The following is a 24,464-nucleotide window of genomic DNA, read 5'->3' on the forward strand; positions in this document are numbered from 1 at the left end:
TTACACGCCTCAGCTCAGTTTGATGAAAAGATTTGTGGAAAATTCCAGCAACAGCAGCATTTATGTAGCACCTTCCACATAGCAAAATGACCCAGGATGGTTCGCAAAGCATTATCAAACAGGTATAGACAAACCGGAGACTGGGATTGGACACCAGTGAAGATTAGGATTTTACGCTGCATTATTTCAATACTACCATTGCAGCTCCAGCTGCCATTATACAGTCAATTAAAAAACAAACAAACATACACTTATGCACTCAGTTATTAGAAAGGGTACAAATGTTTTTAAATCCTAGCATATGTAAAATATATACTTCAGTGAGTTCAAACTGTGTAATCCAAGAAAACAGCAACACTTCTCAATGAAGTGACAAAGTAATGATGCACTCCTGAAAGTATTTTAAATACTTGATTTTGTAACATGCCCAATCGAATCCTCAGGTATATAACTCAATAATTATTGCACTGTGTGTTCATTGTCCCTGAAATGCGATTGCACTTGTTTCTAAAATGCCTCTGATGGACAGGCTACTTATCTGAAAAGATCGGATTACCGTTGGCAGATCTATGCTCCATATACTCACGAGAAATTCCTTTTGCCTGCCATTTTTAACGTTAACCCGTTCAAGATAAACAGGTGGATACTTGTTTTACAAAGGCACACCGTCCTACACCGCAGGAACCTGTTAAACATTCATTTTTAGCTTGTTACTCACAGTATTTTCTAGGGTATCACTGTTATTATCAACCTATTATGTTTTAGCATACTTTCCTTTTATTTTCCCAATTTTGTGAAAATTGTACATCTGGATTTTTCTGGAGTGGTGCATCTGGTGCCCAATGCACTGTTAGCTAGATTTCTTTCTTCACCCTTAAGCTCGCCATTCTTTTGCATTCCAAACTGCTGGATGTACAGGCTGAAAACGACACAGTGAGGGCAACGGAACATCTGGGACCTAAATGAACGGCGAGGCCAACAGGCTATCTCCTCAACGAACGGGAGTCAACAATTGAGAAAGTAGCAGGGTAATGACAGGGAAGGAAGTGGGATGGAGTAGGGTCATATAGAAAGAAAATTAAAGAGGGTGAAAGAAAAAAGTACGGGAAGGTGAGAGAAAAAACTTCTAAATTCAGTTTTTAAAAAGAATCTCCAACATCAATTGATTGCATGCAGGAATGAGACTGAACAGTTTTAATTGTTCCCTTTCTGGCCTGGAGAGGTTGATTGGCATTGTCGTAACAAATGTCACATCGTTAAAGGGGTTCTTACACTTTTAATTGCTGGCCCAAACTTTCTGCAGTCTGTTTATTGGACAATTAATGTGAAAATCCAGCAAGTTCCTTTAAAACGGAGACGGTAAAGGTGAGATGGAACTTGTAGGAATCAAAAAGCAGAGTGCTGTTCATTGAACATCGAGTTTTAGAGATACGCAACTGACAGCGTATCTCCGTAACCCTCTGATCTTGCTGGCTGATTTTGTTCATTAATTATAACCTGCATCATTAACAGACCATGGTTTGTGGGCAGCACGGTGGCGCAGTGTGGGTTAGCCCTGCTGCCTCGCGGCGCCGAGGTCCCAGGTTCGATCCCGGCTCTGGGTCACTGTCCGTGTGGAGTTTGCACATTCTCCCTGTGTTTGCGTGGGATTTGCCCCCACAACCCAAAGATGTGCAGGGTAGGTGAATTGGCCACGCTAAATTGCCCCTTAATTGGAAAAAATTAATTATATATTCTAAATTTATTTTAAAGAAACAGACCACGGTTTTTCCCAGGATCTGATCCATTATTATAGTTTATGTTGTGAAGGACAAGCAGATGCACTGGAACAAGACAGAAGCAAACTCCCTTTGATTACTCCAAAAGGCTGATTACAGTTAACATGCTTACATAAGTGTCATTGTCGCAGCTAGCAGAACAAAGGGTCTAAATGATCAACCACAAGTTTAATTAGCTGCTGTTTTAAATTAATAATTGACGTTTTAAACGCTGAAAGAGGGATCGCTGTAGTATTTAATCCTCGGAGTAATACGGTTCGTTCCCCCGTTACACCCCACCGTGATCTATTGAGGATAGGTGCTGGATTTATGATGCTGGAAAATTTGTTGGAGCATCTTTGGTGATTTTTCAACTTCACCTGACCTCAGCAGGGGCTTGATTGCCTCAACTATCAGGCTGTTATTAATATTAGTATTTGTGCTGTGCAAAAGCCAGCGAAGGTTGTTTTTTTTTCTCTTGTGACAGATATCATCAATGTGTGCAATCTGCTATTTAAATTGTCATCTAGAGTTTGTTCACTAATTAACTGCTACCAAACGCTCATAACAGATCAATGCAGGTTGAATGCACACAAGTGTCCCCTGCTGCAGGTCCCCAGAGGGTTGTGATTGCAAGTTGAAGCCTGCCTCCCCTTTTGTTTTTTTTTAAATTTCCTTCAAGGTTTCAATGGTCGCGTTCCCCCACCCCCACACCCCCTCTTTTCCATGGAATGAGTTGTTCAGCGTATCAAGGGATCTGATGCTCTGGCACTTTACTCAAAAGGCATAACATTTGATCTATCATCTGTCACACTCGTCTTGTCAGCTCTGCAAAGCTCTCAGCTTTCGCCTACGTGTCTTTAAATGCCCTCTCCCCAATGTCTGTTGCAGTCACTACGAACAGGATCGGAATGCGCTGCGGAGGAAGGAATGGGAAAGACGGAATCAGGAAGTCCTTCAAGACGAGGATCTGTTTGCTTCAAGTTTTAATCTATTCAGTGAACCCTACAAGGTAGCCTGGTCCAAGTGCGTTAAAACGTTGTTTCAGTTTAACTTTGGTGTTGCACCTAGAGGTGCTTGGCTGTACTCTGAGAACATTTGCACATTAAGAGCAGGAAAATGGTGGTGATAAGTGGTAATATCCTGATTTGCTTCGAATCATGTCATTAATTAATCAATTTGTAGTAATTACTGTTAAATTCAGGCAATGTGGGACAAATACACATGTACAGTTCCCAGATTTAGCTAATTTATGCTACAAGATTGGCTTTGAATGAAATTACTTTTCGATGACCAAATTTGTAACGTTTTCCAGTTGAAGTGCAAAAGCCTGAGGCCTTCATGGTCCCAGGTTTGAACTAGATGAACAAGCAGACATTCAGGGTGGGGCACTCAGGGACGTCTGCCCTCTTAAGTCACAAACAATATTTTCTTCCTGGCTGGCAATTAATTAATGGCTTCACCTGTAGATGTGGAGGGTAAATTGCTAATGTTGATCCATGTTTGTAACCAATGTTTTGGGCATTAATTTGGGGAGTTTTGACCAACACGTAACAATAATTGGGGGGCGGGGGGGAAGGACACAACAGATCTTGCAACTTAGGCAAATGTGGTAGTTGTGAGGGGTGGGGTTTGCAGGTGGGTGGGGGGGAGGGGAGGGGAGGGGAGGGGGAGAGGTGGGGGGGAGGGGAGGGGAGGGGGGAGGGGAGGGGGAGAGGTGGGGGGAGGGGAGGGGAGAGGGAGGAAGGGGGAGGGGAAGGGGAGAGGTGGGGGGAGGGGAGGGGAGAGGGAGGGAGGGGAGAGGGAGGGAAGGGGGGAGAGGGAGGGGGGGAGGGAGGGAGGGGAGGGGGGAGAGGGAGGGAGGGGAGGGAGGGGAGGGGGGGAGATGGGGAGGGGGGAGGAGGGGGGGGAGGAGGGGGGGGGGTGGAAACCAGTAACACGGACATCCAGAGGGCAGATGCGTACTTCCATAACACCTCGTGGCCAGCAGCTTACTCAAAAATAATCAGGAGTTAAGATTCAAGAGGAAGCCAATTTGTTCGCTCTTGTATTGAGGTTTGCAAACCAAAGCATTGACTGAAGTAACATTCTTAGTACTGCAGGAAGTGAAGGTCTAAAAGGCAATAGGAATTAAAATTTTAAAAAATGTATTTTGTGATTCGTGGGAAATAGTCATTTACCTACCAATTGTCGGCCAAAATGCCCAAATCTTTACTGTGTGTTTGTATATGTGTGCGCACGTTTGTGTGCAACAAGATGTCCAAGATGCAAGCATGTGTTTAACTGCTGAAAACGATATGTAGATACATGACCATCATCTGTCAGCCCAAATCAATACGTTTTGGTTCCAATGCTTTCTAGTCCAGTTTTGCAGACCTACAATATAGGTGAATAGGTAGTGCCACCAAACCACTTTTACAAGTGACTATTATTTGCAACTCAGATCTTCTGAGCTTGGGTTGAAAAGAGGAAAAGTGTTTAAAAATTGCATTCTATTGGGTGCAATGTGCTAGTTGTATAATATGTCTCAGGGCTGATAAGTGGACGCATTTACAAATTTATTTTTAATTGTTTTCTCCTAACAAGTAAAATGTATGTCTCCAAATGTTTAATGTTTAACTCCCTTCTTCCAAACCTTTGTGGTATCACTCCCATTATTAAGGTTGGGGGGGGGGGAAGAAAAAAAAAATCAAAGGCTGGTGCTGGGAGTATATTCTGCTGCCTTTATAATGCAACCTTCAAAATTGCCCTTTTGGCAACTCTTGAGAGGGTTAAATGAATGGCCTTTAAAGAATTGGCTTGACATCCTTTGCCACTATCAGCAGCATGGTATCTGCCGTAGCTCTGGGGCTGGCTGTTCCAAACTCTTTGGTCCCACCCGAAGTTTTTATTTGGCCGCAGCTGACGGGCAATCCCACTGGGTTCTATGTTGTGCCAATGCAGCAATGAGAGGGACCTTTCCAACATAGCTAATCTTTGGCTATTTCACAGGGTTTCAGGAGTCAACTGCACCATGTGGGACTGGAGTCACTTGTGTGCTAGAATGGGTAAAGGTGTCATCCTTCCCCCTCCCCTAATGGAGCATTGGCGAACCAGCTAGGTTTTAACAACCCCTATAGGTCCCACAAATAGGGCCTCACGGTAGCATGGTGGTTAGCATCAATGCTTCACAGCTCCAGGGTCCCAGGTTCGATTCCCGGCTGGGTCACTGTCTGTGTGGAGTCTGCACGTCCTCCCGTGTGTGCGTGGGTTTCCTCCGGGTGCTCCGGTTTCCTCCCACAGTCCAAAGATGTGCGGGTTAGGTGGATTGGCCATGCTAAATTGCCCGTAGTGTAAGGTTAATGGGGGGATTGTTGGGTTACGGGTATACGTGGGTTTAAGTAGGGTGATCATTGCTCGGCACAACATTGAGGGCCGAAGGGCCTGTTCTGTGCTGTACTGTTCTATGTTCTATAAATGATCATATTTATTTGTTTTTGAATGCAGTAACATTCACCAATATGCAAAACACAAGCAAACCTACCCGATGTCATGTGGCAAACAAACTATTCTTGATTAGGGGAGATGAATGAGGAGCCATTATAGTGCAGTATAAGGATTCTTTGTTGTCCTTTTAAAATAATTACTGTTTAGTTTTGTATGCCATCTAATTTCTTTCAGACCAGCAAGGGCGATGCCCTTTCCAATCGTGTGCAGAGTACGTTAGGAAACTATGACGAAATGAAGGATCTGTTAACGAACCGCTCGAACCAGAGTCACCTTGTGGGCATCCCCAAGTCTTTGATTCCACAAACCCCTGTCGAGAAAATGGAGCAGGGTTTCTTCACCGAGCCGAGAACCAAAATGGCGCCGTCCCGCCAAAGTAGCAGCCATTCCTCGACGTGCATGCCCCCACCTTCCTCCTCTTTGTCGTTGAGTTCGACGTTGCTGCATGGGCACCAGAGCAACAAGAAATCCCGGACGGACTGGTCTCGGGGTGGTCATGGCTCCGGGGGTGGGCATAGTGTGCAGTCTAACAGCCAGACCAGCAACCAGCAGAGCAGAGGGAAGCATCCTGTCACACATGAACAAGCACAGGACAGGTACAACGACCTTTATAGCAGTCAGACAGAACTGCACAAAGGTGATCACCAGGCTGCTGCGGAGGAGTGCGTTAAGTCGCAGTCATCCAGTCCCTGTACCACTTCACGTTCCAAAAGACATAGCCACTCCAAGTCCAGCAGTGGAGATCATTCCTACAAGGACAGCTGCCATGGAAAGTCTCCTGTTGACAGTGATGCTGTTTCCCACTCTTCCGGATCCCCGGCCCCTTCTACATCACTGATACCCTGTAGCAGCGCGCTGTCAGCTCAGAACTTCCCTCCGGGGCTTTATCCCAAGTCAAACATGGTGCAGCAGAAGCCCACTGCTTATGTAAGACCTATGGATGGGCAGGACCAAGCTCCCATTGAGTCGCCTGAGCTGAAACCGCTAATGGAAATCGAGGATGCTTTTAGTAGCCAGTTGTTTGGGAGCCTCTTGGATGGAAAGCCCTGCACAGCAAGTGCCAAGTGCAAGTTGCCGAAGCTGACGATCCCGCAACCTGGTGAGGTAAGCGCACCCTCACAATTTTCAAATCTCATGTGAAAAAAAACACAGAATAAACGTGGAATGTTGGTCCCAGGTTATGGTTTGTTTTGGAGTGGCAGGGTTGTACTACTGCGAGGTTTGTGTTGTGTTCTGTGTATAGATGTATGGAAGCCTATCTGGTGTCAGAAGTCAACCATGGCGCATCTGAAATTGTTACAATGAAGAGTTACAAGGTTGGCGAATATCCGGCTGCACTTGATAAACCCAAATTAAATCATTGGCGTTTACTTGAAAGCGCAGAGTGTAATGAGAACTCTGGTTGGAAATGTTGGCAAGTTGTTTGTACTAAATATTATGAAACTTATGTTTACATAACGTTGGGATCTCCAGGAACAGGAGGAGTCCATTCAGTTCCTCAGGCTGACTCCTTCATTCAAGTAGACCATGAATGGCCTGTGCACCTCAATTCCATTTTTCTGCCTTTCTTCCATATTCTTCCCCCAACAAAATTAGCCGAATGACAAAGCGACCTCCGAAAGGGCACCTGCCCCAGGCTCACTTCCTCTGGGTCTGTACTCATTGGAGTTTAGAAGGACGAGGGGGGAAACTTATTGAAACTTACAGGATACTGCGAGGCCTGGATAGAGTGGATGTGGAGATGATATTTCCACTTGTAGGAAAAACTAGAACCAGAGGGCACAACGTCAGACTGAAGGGATGTTCCTTTAAAACAGAGATGAGGAGGAATTTCTTCAGCCAGAGGGTGGTAAATCTGTGGAAAGCTTTGCCGCAGAAGGCCGTGGAGGTCAAATCACTGAGTGTCTTTAAGACAGAGATAGATAGGTTCTTGATTAATATGGGGACCAGGGGTCATGGGGAGAAGGCAGGAGAATAGGGATGAGAAACATATCAGCCATGATTGAATGGCGGAGCAGACTTGATGGGCTGAGTGGCCTAATTCTGCTCCCATGTCTTATGGGTGGGGGTGGAGGGGTGCGGAAATTCCCGTAACAAGGCATTAGATAGAAACTAACCAACTCCTCCTTCTAATTTGTCAGCTTATACCCTTGTCATAATACCCCAATCCTTTAATTCCAATTGACTACTGAAAATCCTGGCCCCAAAAAACTTGTGAAGAATCTGAATGCTTCTTTAACAGCTTTGTAAATGACAAATGCCGTTTGGGTAAAATTACGTGGAGTAAAATGTGGTATCATAAAATTACCTCTTATATTAATAGATGACAGTGTGATACATATTACAGAGCATAAGTGCTCTTCCCTGCAATGGCTCATCAATTTGTACTGAACATTAATTCCACTCTTATGAGCCCTTGCTCTTGCCCTGAATGTTGTGGTTTACATATCGACTGGTGCAAGCGAGGAGCAAACAATGCTTCTCTGTGGCCGAAGGCTAGCCTCCTCGTTTTTCCTCTGGCCAACAAAAATAGGACTTGGAACTTGTGCTGGATGAGCTGTTACCTTGGCAGACACATCAACTGCCTGTGCGGTTACTGGAGTTTCGTGCACTTTACAGAATGTGCTGTGTCAGGCACCCTAATTCTGCTGGTTTTAATTCCCCTCTTTGAAATGGGATGTCATATTCTTCGGCATTTTGAACATCAATGGCTCTATCGTAAACAGAAACATATGTGACAGCAGAGTGTCAACCACTGCTTATTGGAATGATCCTGCTTGAGGGAATTCAACTTCCTGTTATTCACCCTGGGCAAGGCAGCATTATCGTGGAGCCAGTGACTTATTATTATTTGGGCATCAATTGCGGGAATGCACACGAGTAAACAAACCAACACAAATTAACGTTTTATTTACAAAATTGACGACACTAATGCGCACATTGGAATGATGGCCAGGCATTATTACTCGTACACCAAGTTAAAAAGAAATTACTTGCATTTAAATAGCTCCTTTTATGACCTTTGGACTTCCGAAAGTGTTTTCAAGCCCATGAAGTGCTTTTAAAACGTAGTAACCGTTCTAAGGTCGTAGACATGGCAATTTGCGCACAGCAAGATCCCACCAGCAGCAGTGAGATACATGGACAGAGATGTGTTTTTGCAGGGCAGCACGGTGGCCTAGTGGTTAGCACAGCTGCCTCACGGCGCTGAGGTCCCAGGTTCGATCCCGGCTCTGGTTCACTGTCCGTGTGGAGTTTGCCCATTCTCCCCGTGTCTGCGTGGGTTTCGCCCCCACAACCCAAAAATGTGCAGAGTAGGTGGATTGGTCACACTAAATTGCCCCTTAATTGGAAAAAATAATTGGGTAATCTAAGTTTATAAAAAAAAAAGAGATGTGTTTTTGTGATGTTGGTTCAGGGATTGATACTGGCCAGGGGACCGGGAAGAACTGCTGTTCTCTTGTTTGAAATAGTGCTCCACCTGAGAGGGTGGGCTCAGTAGAACAGGCGGGAACCTCCACTCCCTGAGCCACATGTTCCTCGGTGGTGCGCCGTTCACTGGCGCAGGGTTCTCTCTTCCCGCCGCTTGTCAATGAGTTTTCTCATTGAAGCCGCCGCACCCCGCTGGGCGGGGCTGTACTGGTAGCCAGAAAAGAGGATCCCAACGACTGGAGTCTCATCAGAAAACAAGTCCATTTGCCAGCGCAGCTCTCCATCATGACTGCAGAGGGACCGTCTGCCGAGGTTTTGTGATCAAACTTTGAAAAGGGGTTTGAACCCACAACCTAAACACCACTTGGCTCAAGGATAGAACTTAAAAGCTAAGCATCAGCCGTGCTGGATGATACATTGAAAGAGTCAGCAGTTTGAAATGGTGGATATTGTGGCTGCCGCCACACTAGATCACCCTTGATATTCCATTCGGTAAATTATTTTCCCAAAAAGCCCATGGGTTTTCATCTGTTCTTTGCCTTCCCAGGAAAGCACGTGACTCCTGGGGCGGGATTCTGCGGGAATCGGCGGGGCGGGCACCTCCGACGCGAAGGAGTGGCGTGAACCACTCTGGCATTGGGCCGCCCCAAAGCTGCGGAATCCTCCGCACCTTCAGGGGCTAGGCCGGCGCCGGGGTGGTATGTGCGTGCCGGCCGGCGGGGAGCGGGCTTGGTGCCATGCCAACAGGCGCCGAATGGCCTCCACCACCCACCGCGAGTTGGCGCATGCGCGGGAGCCCCAGCATGTGCTGCGTCATCCCAATGCATGCGTGGGGGGGGGGGTTCATCTCCGTGTCGGCCACTGCGGAGGACCACAGCAGCCGACGCGGAGGAATAGAGTGCCCCCACGGAACAGGCCTGCCCGCGGATTGGTGGGCTCCGAACGCGGGCCAGGCCACCGGGAGGGGGCACCTCCCGGGGCCAGATGCCCCTGCGTCCCCCCCCCCCCGAGGATCCCGGAGGCCGCTCGCGCAGCCAGGTCCCGCCGGTAAGTACCTGTTGTCATTTACGCCGGCGGGACCTGCCTAAAACGGGCGGCCACTCTGAATCACCGGGGTGGACTGCTGCCACGCCGACCAGCGCGGCGCGATTCCTGCCCCCGCCAAATCCCTGGCGCCGGAGAATTCGGCAGCCGGCGGGATTCACACCCCCCCCCCCCCCCCCCCCCCCGGCGATTCTCCGACCCGGCAGGGGTTCGGAGAATCCCCTGGTGTTCGGCCAATGCCCGGATTGCTCAAACATCATAACCCCCCCCCACCGGCAGGCTGGGCGGGCCACCTCACCTTATGCTGCTCATCATTTTCTGATGTTCAGGGCAACACGGTAGCATAGTGGTTAGCACAGTTGCTTCACAGCTCCAGCGTCCCAGGTTCGATCCCCGGCTTGGGTCACTGCCTGTGTGGAGTCTGCACGTCCTCCCCGTGTCTGCGTGGGTTTCCTCCGGGTGCTCCGGTTTCCTCCCACAGCCCAAAGATGTGCAGGTTAGGTGGATTGGCCATGCTAAATTGCCCTTAGTGTCCAAAAAGGGTAGGTGGGGTTATGGGGATAAAGGCGATAGGGTGGAGGCATGGGGCTTAAGTAGGGTGCTCTTTCCAAGGGCCGGTGTAGACTCGGTAGGCTGAATGGCCTCCTTCTGCACTGTAAATTCTATGATGTGTTCAACCGTTCCCCTTCTGCATCATTCAGGAGACAGCTTTCCCGAGAGGTCCCAAACTCTGAAAAATCAGCTGCCGTAGCAATGGGATCGTTCCAAAGAAAAATGGCCACATAATGTCAGAACTGTTCCAGCATGTTTCAAACACTGCAGCTGAGGTCGGAGAATTTGGGACTCTGCCCCATTCACTGCGGCAGGTCCGGAGAACCCTGATTTGCGGGAGGCGGTGGCACAGTGGTATTATCGCTGGGCTCGTAGTCCACAGACCCAGGGTGATGATCTGGGGAGCCAGGTTCGAATCCCTCCACGGCAGGTGATGGAATTTGAACTCAATAAAATATCTGAAATTAAAACGTCGAATGATGACCGTGAAACCATTGTCGATTGTCATGAAAGAAAATCCATCCGGTTCTCTCGTGCCCTTTCGGGATGAAAATCTGCCACCCTCACCCGGTCTGGCCTACATGTGACTCCAGACCCACAGCAATGTGATTGACTTTTAACTGCCCCCTGAAGGACAATTAGGGATGGGCAATAAAGTCTGGCACAGCCTGCGATGCCCACATCCCATGAACAAATATTTAAAAAAGAACACTCGGAGAATCCCGCTGCCGTGAATGGTTGGAGACTCCCGCCCTTAACCATGTTTGTGTAGGTTATTAAAAGCAAAAATACTGCAGATGCTGGAAATCTGAAATAAAAACAGGACATGCTAAAAATACTCAGCAAGTTTGGTTGCATCTGTGCGAGGAAAAACAAGAGTCTTTTTTATAAATTTAGAGTACCCAATTAATTTTTTCCAATTAAGGTGGAATTTAGCGTGGCCAATCCACCTACCCTGCACATCTTTGGGTTGTGGGGGCAAAACCCACGCAAACACGGGGAGAATGTACAAACTCCACACGGACAGGGACCCAGAGCTGGGATCGAACCTTTGACCTCAGCCCTGCGAGTTAGCTGTGCTATCCACTGCGCCACCATGCTGCCCCAGGAGAAACAGAGTTGACATTTGGGGTCAAATATGATTCTTCTTCAGAACTTTTGCAATATTTACTGGCATTGCAAATCAAGGACTAGGGAGAGGGCTTGTGTTCACTCAGAATTGATGAGGCTTTGAGGTTAGGCCTCCCTGACAAGCATGGAACTCTTCTTATAGGTCATGGGTTTTGGGTGCCAATCTTTCAAGGCTGCGATTGATGCAACCTTACATATTTGTTAATATGGGGATCAAGGGATGTGGGTTTAAAGCTGGAAAATGGAGTTCAGGTCGAAGTGGTCGACGATAACAAGGCCAGCATTTGTTGTCCATCCATTTTTGCCCTTGAACTGAATAGCTTGTTAATCCATTTGAGAGGACAGTTAAGGGCCAACCAGATTACTGCCGGTCTGGAATCACACACTGGGCCAGGCCAGGTAAGGACAGCAGATTTTCTTCCCTCAAGAGCACGAGTCAAACAGACGGGTTTCTGTGATAACCGAAGATTTAGCCAAACATGCTTTCAATTCCGGGTTCAATCGCAATTGAATTCCAATGGTGGAATTCACCTGGGGCTCTGGATGACGAGCCCAGAAGCATTACCACCGCACTACAATCTCCCACCCTTACCAACTCGTCCTCTGTGGAAAGCTTTAGGTTGCTTTTGCCAGCCAGAATGGAGGTAATTCCTCCATCTTTAAAGAACAGGAATTGACTTGATGTGCATCACCCTGTGTTCATTCACTCCCCTTCGCTTACTGAAGAAATTACCCTGCTTTTTCCAGCACGTCCAGCTCTAGTTTCAGTCGTGAGTTCACTCGAAAACAGACTGTAAAGAAGGAATCCAGTTTGGTTCTGTTTTTAGCGTTTGCAGATTTGTTTGAGTCCTTTGCCAGGATAAAGCCAAGGATTGTAAACCCCTTTGAAACAGACTCCAGACTGTTTGCTATGTTAATCGATGTTGGGTGAGATTCTCTGGCGGCCGGGAAGTGTCCCGCCTTTGGTTTGATGGCCTACTGGTCCCGCTGCTGTCAATGGGGATTTTCCCATTAAATCCAACTCAGGCCGCCGGGAATCCCGCAACATCAGCTGGACCGGAAAATCTCGGAAAATCCCGCCTTGGGAACAGCCGAAAGATCTCGCCCTTTGTGACTGTGAAGTAGACCATTTGCTCTGAGCTCCGCCCAGCTTCCATTTCGTTGACCGATACAGGTGGTCTTAATAGGCGTCCTGATGTTTACAGCACAGGTTATTGTAATCAGGCTGAGTGGCAGCACAAAACAGGTGGTATTGAATTAGCCTTAACCGTGCCCACTATTCAACCTTAAACCAGGCAGCCAATTCAATAGCCTCTGCTTCGTAGGGTGGTTGCCTAAGACGCATTTCAAAATCTTAAAAATGACGAGTTACTCCTTATGATGAGTTGTGACCTTACCCAGAACTGCACGAAAGGAGAGCAATGGAGCACCCTAGTGATGGAAACGCTGCACTGTTTCTAAAGCGTGCAACTTCCACACAAAATACGTGCCACGACAGTTTACAGTCACAAACAGCTGACGACAGTTCGTGCTGGTGAGTAAATTATTCCTATTTGTCACTTCTTAGCTTCTCCCCTTTACCTACGGGATGTCCTATTGTCAATGAAATTCGCCTTTGGGTGCCGGTTATATAATAACCAACCCTGTCGCATTTTCAAAATGAGGTTGAACTGAAAAGTTCGCGTTTTATTTCTTTTTGTGCAGTTTTAAAAAAAAAAATGTCAGGTTAGATGCAAGACCTGCCAAAATTCCACGTTCCTGTAGGCCCCACGATAATAAATAATCAGGCCTGTTGCTTTGGCATGAAATCCATGAACTTGGATTGTTATTTTCTGATGCTGAAAACTCAGAAGCCTGTTGAGAAAAGAGATGGTTCAAGATAAAGTTGCAGATTCTTTGGTTTTTCGGGCTGATTAGCAAGGGGAAGGCCTGACAGCTGCCCTGGGTTTCAGAGTCGAAAGGTTGCGGGTTCATGTTCCACTCCAGAGATTTGAACACCAAAAGGGGACCTGCAATCCTAGCCATCTACTGAGGGGGCACTGCTGAAGGGGTAGTCTTTCAGATGAGGCGAATGAACTAAAGCACTTGTCTGCCCTGTCAGGTGGATGGAGGATAACCCACACGCGGCATCATTTCGACAAAGAGCCATGGAGTCATCCCCAGTGTCCTGGTCAATGTTTATCCCTCAATCAACGTCACTAAAAGACAGATTATCTAGTTATTATCACATTGCTGTTTTACAATACGTTCCAAAGGTACTTCATTGACTGTAAAGTGCTTTGGGGCGTTCCGAGGTCGTGGAGGCCGCTAAATGAATACAAATTCTTCTCTCAGTAGTTACAACCTTTGTTGACTGCTCACACAAGGGGAGGGGAACACCCTCTCAATATTGCAATCGGCAGTTTTGAAAACAGTTTGTGTTCTGACAGGCAATTGGAAAAAAGCAGATGACAGGTCGACCACCTTCCTGCTGTTTGGTCAAAGCGGCGGCAGGTCGGCCTACGAAACAAGAGTGTAGTTTATTGGCAGATTAATTCCCACAATCTCTATACACTGCTTTTCAAAACACATAACAGTTTAGGAAGTGAAGGGAAACAATGTGTAGTTATTAGTCCCTAAGGATTCACTTGCTGAGCAATTGTGTTAATAGGGTGTAAAATATGCAAATGACCTGATAGCGAGACCCCTAACTGTGAGGGGAAAGGGGCACTTAAAGAGAGGTTGGTGTGTTCGCAGCATTGCCGTCGGAGGAAACGGTACAAAGGGCTATTTATATCCACGGAAGGCTGATTGCAGATGGTGCTTAGTTAGAAGAAGACAAAAAAGTTTATTATTATGTACGGGTTCCACCAGTTTGCGCTGCAGATGTTACTGTTTATTTTTACTTCGGGTGAAAATTTGCTGCTGAACATTTTTCCCGCCTCGGTACATTTTGTCAATATTAACTCTTCAATTGCAAATAAACACCAGGCGAATGAAAGCTGGGTTGCGCACTGACAAAGTAAGCAGGAAGAATATTTTGGTCACTTTGGGATTTTTGTCTTTTTGCAAATCAACAGAACGCTCGCACAAGTTTTTTTTTGATTTTTTTTTTTTCCCCCTGAAAGGAAGTGATGATGAAGGCGGTCTGAAATGTTCCTAGTTTTGGGCTAAATATACATTCACTTAAAGATATGGAGCTGGATTTTAATGGGTGCCACGTTGTACAAGCCAGGGGCGAATGTGCCTCTTTCCTGGCTGGCTGGCCGCAATGCCGTTCAGGACTTGGTCAGGTGGCCATTGCTTGGACCGCAGGCAATCGCGAAGTAGGTGATCGGTGATAGAGTCCAGACGTTAAGTAATTCTATGGATGCTCCGGGGACATGTTGACAGGCTTTTGTGAGTGGGAATGGGGGTGGGGTTGGGCAGAGGGTGATGCTCGGCTGGCAGAGCAGGACGAGAGGGAAAACATGGGGGTGAGCTTGAATCATGGAAGAGCTTGACGGGGCTTTTGATGGGCGCAGGGGGCATAGAAAGGATTTTTGATACACCATGTGATTTTATCGAATTAAACTGCGGGAGCAACCTTGTATAATCTGGGGATGCCAAGGCCCTGATTTTTGGACTGCTGTGCCTGAAGCACAGCTTGGCCCTGTGAAATGTGTAGCTATGGAGTGAGGAGACACACTTCACTTTAGGAGAGCAGAACCCATTCCTGTGTACACAACTCAGTAGCTTAGTATAGGTTCCAAAACATGGTTTTGGGTTTCTGCGCATATCCTTCTGTTTAAAACGGGCTGATACTTTTAAACAAAACCTTTAAGAATGTAATTTTGAATCCAAGTAGACTCTTTTCCATACGTGTGATTCAGTGACAAATTAAATGTGACTATTTTAAGGATTGCAAGTCAAATAATCAGCAAGGTCTGTCTGGTTCGCATCTGAGCATACAGCTCGTCACAAGACACAAGAATAACTTCTATTTAGTGCCAAGGCGCTTCACAGGAGAGTCATCAAAATAATTTGTCACTGGACCCATATAAGATGAGAGAATAGATGTAGCTATTGATATACATGTTACCATGAGTGTTTGACAACAAAGGTAAGTCAACATGTCCCAGTGTGCTGAGCAGTTGTTGACACAACATTCTTTCTCTGGAATGAGATCTGCTCACATCAGAGCCCTTGAGAAGATCCGTCAGCAATGTTTCCGCCACATCCACCTGACTCACAGGGCGGTCCGTTGAACAAACGTTGGTGTCCTTCTTGAAGTGGGCTTTGCGAGCATTCAGGCGAAACTCCTCCCAAATCAATTTTGATGGATTGGACGCTGTGGGTGGGATTTTCCGCCGGCGGGACAATTCAGAGCCTGTGCCCGGATGGATGAAAGACACCTCCCCCACCAGGTCCCGGCTGGTTTAGCACAGTGGGCTAAATAGCTGGCTTGTAACGCAGAACAAGGCAGCAGCGCGGGTTCAATTCCCGTACCGGCCTCCCCAAACAGGCACTGGAATGTGGCGACTAGGGGCTTTTCACAGTAACTTCATTGAAGCCTACTCGTGACAATGAGCGATTATTATTATTATTATTATTATATTCCCAACTCACAAACGGGCATTGTTCCGGGGAGGACATTGGCACGTCCTGCCCCATGCATCCTAATATTTGATGATCGAGAATTGGCCATCCAGCACATGCAACTCTGAGTAGACACCATCCTCGAATCGAGGGACAGCCATCGATGGCAAAAGGAGAATTGATCGGCGGATAGGTTTGTGGAGGGAATTCTAACACAGCCACCAGTGCGGAACAATTCCAAATCGAGAATGCACATGAGGCCCCAGTTGGAAGAATGCAGAGTTCTTGGAGGGCGTGTGAGGCTGAAGGAGATTACAGAGATATGAGGGGGGGTGGGGGTGGCGAACCATGGGGTCATTTGAAAATAAGGTTGAGAGTTTTATAATTGAAGCATTATCAAGAGCCAATGGAGGTCAGTCAGCACTGGGATGACTGGTGAACGGGACTTGGGAGAGGGAATCGCGTAGCTTTGGAACACTTGAAGCTTGTTAAAAGTCGGGCGCCACAGTAGCATAGTGGTTAGCACTGTCGCTTCACAGCTCCAGGGTCCCAGGTTCAATTCCCGGCTTGGGTCCCTATCTGTGCCGAGTCTGCACATTCTCCTCGTGTCTGCGTGGGTTTCCTCCCACAGTCCAGAGATGTGCAGGATAGGTGGATTGGCGACGCTAAATTGCCCTCAGTGTCCAAAGGGATTGGGTGGGGTTTCTGGGTTACGGGTATGGGGCAGAGGTGTGGGGTTAACTTGGATGCTCTTTCCAAGGGCCAGTACAGACTCGATGGGCCAAATGGCCTTCTGCACTGTAAAGTCTATGTCTATGTTTAATGTGGGAAGCCCGCTATAGTGTGTTGGAATAGTCAAGTACAGAGGAAACAAAGGCATGGGTGGGGTTCAGTGGGCAGCACGGTGGCGCAGTGGGTTAGCCCTGTTGCCTCATGGCGCCGAGGTCCCAGGTTCGATCCCGGCTCTGGGTCACTGTCCATGTGGAGTTTGCACATTCTCCCCGTGTTTGCGTGGGTTTCACCCCCACAACCCAAAGATGTGCAGGCTAGGTGGATTGGCTATGCTAAATTGCCCCTTAATTGGAAAAAATTGATTGGGTACTCTAAATTTATAAATAAAATTTAAAAAATGGGTGGGGTTCAGCAGCAGATCATGGAGTAATCATAGCAAACCATCTCTCGGAGTAAGTCCATCATAGAGATCCAGAAATGAGATATGGAAAATCCCCAGTGGTGGAAGGATTTGGGAACTATCGTCACTCCTTCCTCTCAAGAACACGACGCAGTTCATTGTACATGACCTTGGATGACCCCCTAAATGTTTCATGACTGATGCATTCAGTTGTCCGGCCATAGAAAACTCAACTAATTTAAAATGATAATTGAACATTTAGAAAGGACAAAGGTTATGGAGGGAACTGCCCCTGCCCCCACCCATCACTGTACGTTAAATAAATATTCAAACAGGAGTGCATCTTCAGATATTGTTAAGCTTGGCAAGCAGTTGATATCTCACTTGCAGTGACAACAAGAATTGCAAGCAAATCAAAACATACACTCAGCGAAGGTCTTCTCAAGTCAGTGTTATTGAGTCATTGACAGGAACATTTTTACTGGGAACAGAGACAGACTGGCGGCCTTACAAGTAACTCATGTAGCTGCCAGATAATAAACTGTGTGGGTACAGAGCGTGCTGTACCAAGATACTGTGCAAGTGGAGAATAAATGAGGAAGTGCACACGCACACACGAGAACTCGGTGAAATCAGATATGCCCTGTTTGCAAAGCGAGTCACAACAGCTTTATGTTGATAAATCTGTATGATCTGAGGTGTGTCTCCATTCATTTAAAAAAAAAAAAATTTAGACTACCCAATTATTTTTCCAATTAAGGGGCAATTTAGCATGGCCAATCCACCTACTCTGCACATTTTTGGGTTGTGGGGGCGAAACCCACGCAGACACGGGGAGAATGTGCAAACTCCACATGGACAGTGACCCAGAGCCGGGATCGAACCTGGGACCTCAGCGCCGTGAGGCAGTTGTGCTAACCACTAGACCACCGTGCTGCCCCGTGTGTCTCCATTCATAAGATAAGCTGAGGTACCCGGGTAGATGGAGGACCAGTTGCCAATGCATTACTCAGCATGACATGGATACCAGTGCCGAGAAAAGTCAGCTGTTACGCAAAGTCCCATGTAGGCTTAATTCAAATTCATCTATATTCATCTCGGAAACATTCCGAAAATCCTAAGGCTGTCTTGACTTGTTGAATCAAAGCATGGCATTGAACAGTAAGTGATTATACTTCAACCAGATTATTATTTTTTAAGTAACATCTTTCTGAAACTTTTGTTTTATTTTTAGAAAGGTGGTTTATCTCCTGGTTTCCTTCCATCCTGCTCCCATCCCTCGCCCCCCCTACTCTGTTGTCTCGTACTGAACATTGGTTCTCCATCTAGTTGGAGCGACAGGTTTCTCAAGAACTTTCCTAGTTAGCTGGGAGGAAGCTGCTGGAGGAGCTCCATACACTGAGGTGCATGAGCTACCCGTTCCAGCCATTCCACTGTTCCGACATTAGCAGTAGACGCCTCTCCTTTGCATTATTTGGAGGGTACGCACGACAGTATCTTGCCGTTATACAGTGACTTTAATGTGCTGAAACAACTCCAGGTGCTCCACATGCACGGAAAGGTTGACACCGAACCACAGAAGGAGATAAGAGATTTGGTCACAAAGGGGGAGCGATAGAGAGGTGGAGAGGGTCAGGGAGCACAGGAACGCAAGAAATAGGACCAAGAAGTTGTCAAACCTGCTCCCCTATTCAGGCTGATCTTGGCTTCAATTTTGCTTTCTTATCTGCCACCCCCCCCCCCCCCCCCCCCCCCTACTCCCGTATTCCTCAATTCTCTGAGCGACCAAAATCTCTTCATTCCGGCCCTAACTAATAAGAGAATTCCAGAGCTGAGCAGTAGGCAGCTGAAAGCATGACCACCAAGGGTGGAGAGTTAACATCAGGGAGGCAAGGGAGTCAGAATTGGAGAACAGAGACCCCGGGTGGTTGTGGGGCTGGTGGAGATGACAGAGATCGGGAGGGGCAAGGCCATGGAAAGAGCTGAAAACAAGAATGAGAGTTTTGACATCAAATCGGCGCCAGACTGGGAGCAGACGTAGGTTAGCGGGCACAGGGGCGAGGGATGAACAGAACTTGGTGCGAGTTCTACCACCAGAAGATTTCCGTTTCCCATCATTTCCCGAGCAGTGAGCATTCTTGCAATGCGCCTGCTGCACCCCCAAACAATGATACAGAGCACGGAAATCTGCTCACCAGAGATGGAGGCCGGAACTTTCCGGTCGTTTACAGTGGCGAGATTTTCCGCCCCTGACGACGGAGTATGCCCCCCCCCCCCCCCCCCCCCCCCCCCCGCCATGGGTTTCCGGTGGTGAGGGGTGCATTCGAGGGGGAACCCCATGGACAACTGCAGGACCAAAAGATCCCACCACCAATGACGGGCTGCCTCCGTCGGCCCAAGTTGCACTGAAAATCCCTCCCATTATGATCTGATTAATGCCGGGAGACCTTTATGTCCATGGAACTAGGCAGAGGCATCTCAATTTTTCACGCCATTGGAAAATGAGGAACAGCATGTCATTTAGCCCTTTAAACTGTTCAGATGGCTGGCCAGTACCTCTCAACCCCATTTTCCCACCTTCGCTCTCCTTTATCCATTGATACCCATAAATAATCTATCAACCTTAACCTTAAAAGCATCTGGTGAGGGAGAGAATTCCAGGTCTCTACATCACTTTGTGGAAAAAACGTATTTCAGATTTTGCTCCTGAATTGCCCAGCTTAAATTTTAAGATTGAAATGAAATGAAAATCGCTTATTGTCAGAAGTAGGCTTGAACTAAATGACTGTGAAAAGCCCCTAGTTGCCAGCTTTCATAGAATTTACAGTGCAGAAGGAGGCCATTCGGCCCATCGAGTCTGCACCGGCTCTTTCTTATTTTGAAAGAGCACCCTACCCAAGCCCACACCTCCACCCCATCCCAGTAACCCCACCCAACACTAAGGGCAATTTAGCATGACCAATCCACCTAACCTGCGCATCTTTGGACTGTGGGAGGAAACCGGAGCACCCGAAGGAAATCCACGCACACACGGGGAGAACGTGCAGATTCCTCACAGACAGTGACCCAAGCCGGGAATCGAACCTGGGACCCTGGAGCTGTGAAGCAATTGTGCTAACCACCATGCTACCGTGCTGCCCTCCGGCACCTGTTCGGGGAGGCTGGTATGGGAATTGAACTGTGCTGCTGACCTGCCTTGGTCTGCTTTCAAAGCCAGCGATTTAGCCCTGTGCTAAATCAGCCCGATTGTTTCTTTGTTCTGGATTCCCCCATTAGAGGAAAATGTTTCTCCGTATCTACTCTCTTAAATCCTTTTCATCGTTTGAAGCACCTGGATTGGTTGACAAGAGCAGATCGTCTGTGCCATCAGACATGGCAGAACCATACACATTGTCAACTCTCTGGTCGAGCAGTCTGCAAAAAAAAAAAAGAAGAAATGGCCAAAGGGAAAGAATCTGTGGTCAATTTAGGAAAACTGCTGGGAAATTCCTCCCTGACTCCTGAGGAAGATCAAGCAAAGCCCCAGGGGACTGTAGTAACTCAGCTGTATCACAGTATAATGTCTGAAACTTGAAACAGTCTCTCCTCTCTCAGGAGCTGGCCAGGCTCCCCCGTCAAGATAATTGGCAAGAAAGCCGAGGGAAAGGTGGGGAGAATTAACTTGCAGCGGTGTGAGATCTCCCGATCTGGAATGTGTGGTCTGAAAAGGTGAAGGAAGCAGATTGAAAAGAGGATCGGAGGAGTGCTTGAAAGGAACATTTTTGTCGTGCTCTGAGGAACGATTGGCAATGGGGATGGGGCTAATTGGGTGGCTCTTTAACAGAGTCATCACAGGCTGGTGGGCTAAGTGCACTTCTTCTGTGCTGGAGGGTTCTAGGATATATTTTAATGAATTCCAGTGTTGCTTAAGCCCCCCCTCCACCCCTATTGCAACTACTTCTGGTTGAGGAGGCACAACTGCAAGTGATCTGGGCACAACAGCTATGTCTACACTGTTGTGGCCTGTCTCCTGAAAGACACAAAGAAGAGCAATAGCCCCAGATTCCCAAGTGTGAATTGTGCTCATCTGCATGCAGTTATAAACTGGGAGATAAATTCTTCCATGACACCCTAATTCGAGATGAGATGGGATTGAATATAATTGTATCCTTCACACTGCAACAGTCAAATCTGGAGAGTTCACTGATTGTGACTTGTGTTAGATGCATCTATAATCACCCTGCAATCACAGTGGGTATTGATTGAATATATATTCCGACATCATTTTAGTATATATCTGTCCGCTACACACCCACTGCATTAACTATAAGGAATTGATAGGACCATAATAGAATTGATCTGGCACTGAAGAGCCAGCAGGCTTATTTATCCTTGATTAGTACCTCAAATACCCAGAACAATCATCTACGTCTGGTGATATTGCTGCAGACTTGTTTATTGAACACGTGTGATAGGTAGTGGAAGCAGATTTAATTGTAACCTTCAAAAGGGAATTGGATGAGTGCTTGGAAAAGAAAATAAATTGCAAATGAGGAAACTGCAGAGGGAGTGTGACTGATTGGTTTGCTTTCTCAAAGGGGCGGTATATGCTCGATGGGCCAAATGGACCGCTTCCGTGCTGTACGGTTCGAATTTTGACTTTGCGCATGAGCGAATCAGCGACCTATTTCACGTCCCTCCAAAGTCACATTGCCGTTGAGTTCAGGGGAATGTAACTGGGGAAAGGGATACAACAGAAAGTTGATCTGGGAGCTCCCATTGGCCATTATTGCCCAACGTCAATGATCCCCGCGGCCTGCAGTTTCAGCAGAAATGTTAACGCATTTATGATAAAGCAGTACAAGTCCCCACTAACTATCCATTGCAGTTCACTCTGGGAGTCCAGGTTGCTATGGCAGCATGCACTCTTGCATGCATGTTGGCACCTGGAGCCGTGGATAGTGATGGTAGAAGCTCCCAATGGTCTTCCCATCATGAGACAGACCAGGAATGGATGGGCACGGTAGCACAGTGGTTAGCACTGTTGCTTCACAGTGCCAGGATCCCGGGTTCGATTCCTGGCCTGGGTCACTGTCTGTGTGGAGTCTATATTCTCCCTGTGTCTACGTGGGTTTCCACCGGGTACGGGTAGGGTGGGGTTGCTGGGTTACGGGGATGGGGGGGAGGTGTGGGCTTAAGTGGGGTGCTCTTTCAAAGGGCCGGTGTAGACTCGATGGGCCAAATGGTCTCCTTCTGCACTGTAAATTCTATGTTTATGTCACCAGAGAGGGTGGGTTATGCCTCCGTTTAATCATAAAATTTACAGTGCAGAAGGAGGCCACTTGGCCCATCGAGTCTGCACCGGCTCTTGGAAAGAGCACCCTACCCGAGGTCAACACCTCCACCCTATCCCCATAACCCAGTAACCCTACCCAACACTAAGGGCAATTTTGGACACTAAGGGCAATTTATCATGGCCAATCCACCTAACCTGCACATCTTTGGACTGTGGGAGGAAACCAGAGCACCCGGAGGAAACCCACGCACACACGGGGAGGATGTGCAGACTCCGCACAGACAGTGACCCAAGCCGGAATCGAACCTGGGACCCTGGAGCTGTGAAGCAATTGTGCTATCCACAATGCCACCATGCTGCCCTTGGCTCATTTGAAAGGCAGCATCACCGACAGTGCTGGACTCTTTCAGTACTGGATCAGCCTACATTCTGTGCTTAAACCTTTTGAGTGAGATTTCAACGTGCGCCCTCTCTGAATCAGGCCGCAAGAGTGCTGTCCTCTGCCTCACAGGTAACACCTTAAAACAGGTATGTTTTCCTGATGACCTGACTTGCATTCCTATCTCAACTAACACAACTTGCATTTAAATAGCACCTTTAATTTTGACACCTCATGGGACCTATTTTCAAATATAATTTGACACTGAGCCACATAATTAGGTGTTAGGAAAGGCAGCTCAAGGTTTGGCCATGGGGGTAGGTTTTATGGAGCATCTCGTGCCAAAAACAGGTCATGTATTTAATTTGCTGCCTGTGAAAATGTGTTGGCCAGTTAGCTGCTACTTCTGATGCCATACAGCAATACTAACTCATAGGTTGAATCATAGAATTTACAGTTCAAAAGGAGGCCATTCGGCCCATCACCCAGCCCTTGAAAGAGAACCCCACTTAAGTTCACCCTATCTCCGTAACCCAGTAACCCCACCTAACCGGTGGACACTAAGGGGCAATTTAGCATGGCCAATCCACCTAACCTGCACATCTTTGGACTGTGGGAGGAAACCGGAGCACCCCGAAGAAACCCACGCAGACGGGGGAGATTGTGCAAACCCCGCACAGTCACCTAATGCTGGAATTGAACCCGGGGCCTTGGCGCTGTGAGGCAGCAGTGCTGACCACTGTGCCATCCAGCTACACTTGAAAACTCATCTAAAAATGCTGCGGTCCAATTTCTACCGTTCGCTGGGTCTCCTTCACCCATCACCCTGGTACTTGCTGACGGACATCACCTCTTGCTCCGCCAGCACCTAATTTAAAATTCTCATCCTTGTCATCAAACATGCTGCCCTCCCCCTGAACCTCCTCCAGCCCCACAGCCCTCCCAGCTATCCGTGCTCACCTAAATATGGCCTTGTTTGTGACCCCGAATTGCCTCCTCCCATTGCTAATGGCGTTGCCTTTGACTACGCGGCTCCAAACTCCTGAATTCCCACCCTGTACCTCTCTGTCTCCCTGTCTCAATTTCCTCCATTAAGGCACGGCCTAAAACCCATTTCTTCGACCTGACTATCAGCTGCCCTGATGTTTCCTTCTTTGAGTTGACATCGTTTTTCTTGTCTGGTTGCATTCCTGCAAAGTGTCTTGTCGGGGAGGTTTTGCCTCTGTGCGAGGTGCTACATCAATGAAAGTTGCTGTTGTAAATGCAAGTGACCCTGCCACTTTGGCGTAGTTACTCGCTTTGGCCAACTGTTCTGTGCTCTCCATTTGCTACAGTGATTCATTTACTTCGACTGCACAAATTGTGTGAAGATGTTTTAATGTGACTTCGCACACCACAGCGACGTGTGACAGACATTGCCATACAGTGTGCTGACATCTCGCCACAGAACCACAAAGTATAAAGATAGTCAGAGGAGATCATTCAATGCCGATCACTTGGTCGGGTGACACTAAAGGGCGCTCAAACATTCTTTTTGTTTGTGAACATGACATTTCTGCAGAAACAGAAGACTCGGGAGGCACAGTGATCAAAAACAATAAAGACTCCGAGACTCCCTTGGTTCAATAAAGTTGTAGTTGTTTCCCAGAGGGCTTGGGGCTGTCTCCACCTTGCGGTGCGGTCTGCTCACATGTTGTGACTCGTTGTGCCTCTGCATGA

At 47.6% G+C, this 24,464-nt stretch overlaps 1 protein-coding gene across 9 annotated transcripts in view; it reads left to right on the forward strand.

The window, feature by feature from the left end:
• The window catches only part of aff2 (AF4/FMR2 family, member 2), a 536,338-nt gene that overhangs the window by 118,201 nt on the left and 393,673 nt on the right, over nt 1-24,464 (forward strand). For 6 of the 9 annotated variants that reach the window (XM_038775398.1, XM_038775391.1, XM_038775394.1 and 3 more), the window contains 2 exons: nt 2,649-2,769; nt 5,391-6,347. In XM_038775398.1, coding sequence (XP_038631326.1) covers nt 5,397-6,347 — 951 coding nt within the window. In that variant the 5' untranslated portion in view covers nt 2,649-2,769; nt 5,391-5,396. The remainder of the gene's footprint in view (nt 1-2,648; nt 2,770-5,390; nt 6,348-24,464) is intronic. The other 3 variants (XM_038775395.1, XM_038775400.1, XM_038775399.1) reach the window with 1 other exon arrangement.

The sequence above is a fragment of the Scyliorhinus canicula genome, chromosome 17 (genome assembly GCF_902713615.1).
Source record: "Scyliorhinus canicula chromosome 17, sScyCan1.1, whole genome shotgun sequence".
In the NCBI taxonomy this organism is placed as follows: domain Eukaryota; kingdom Metazoa; phylum Chordata; class Chondrichthyes; order Carcharhiniformes; family Scyliorhinidae; genus Scyliorhinus; species Scyliorhinus canicula.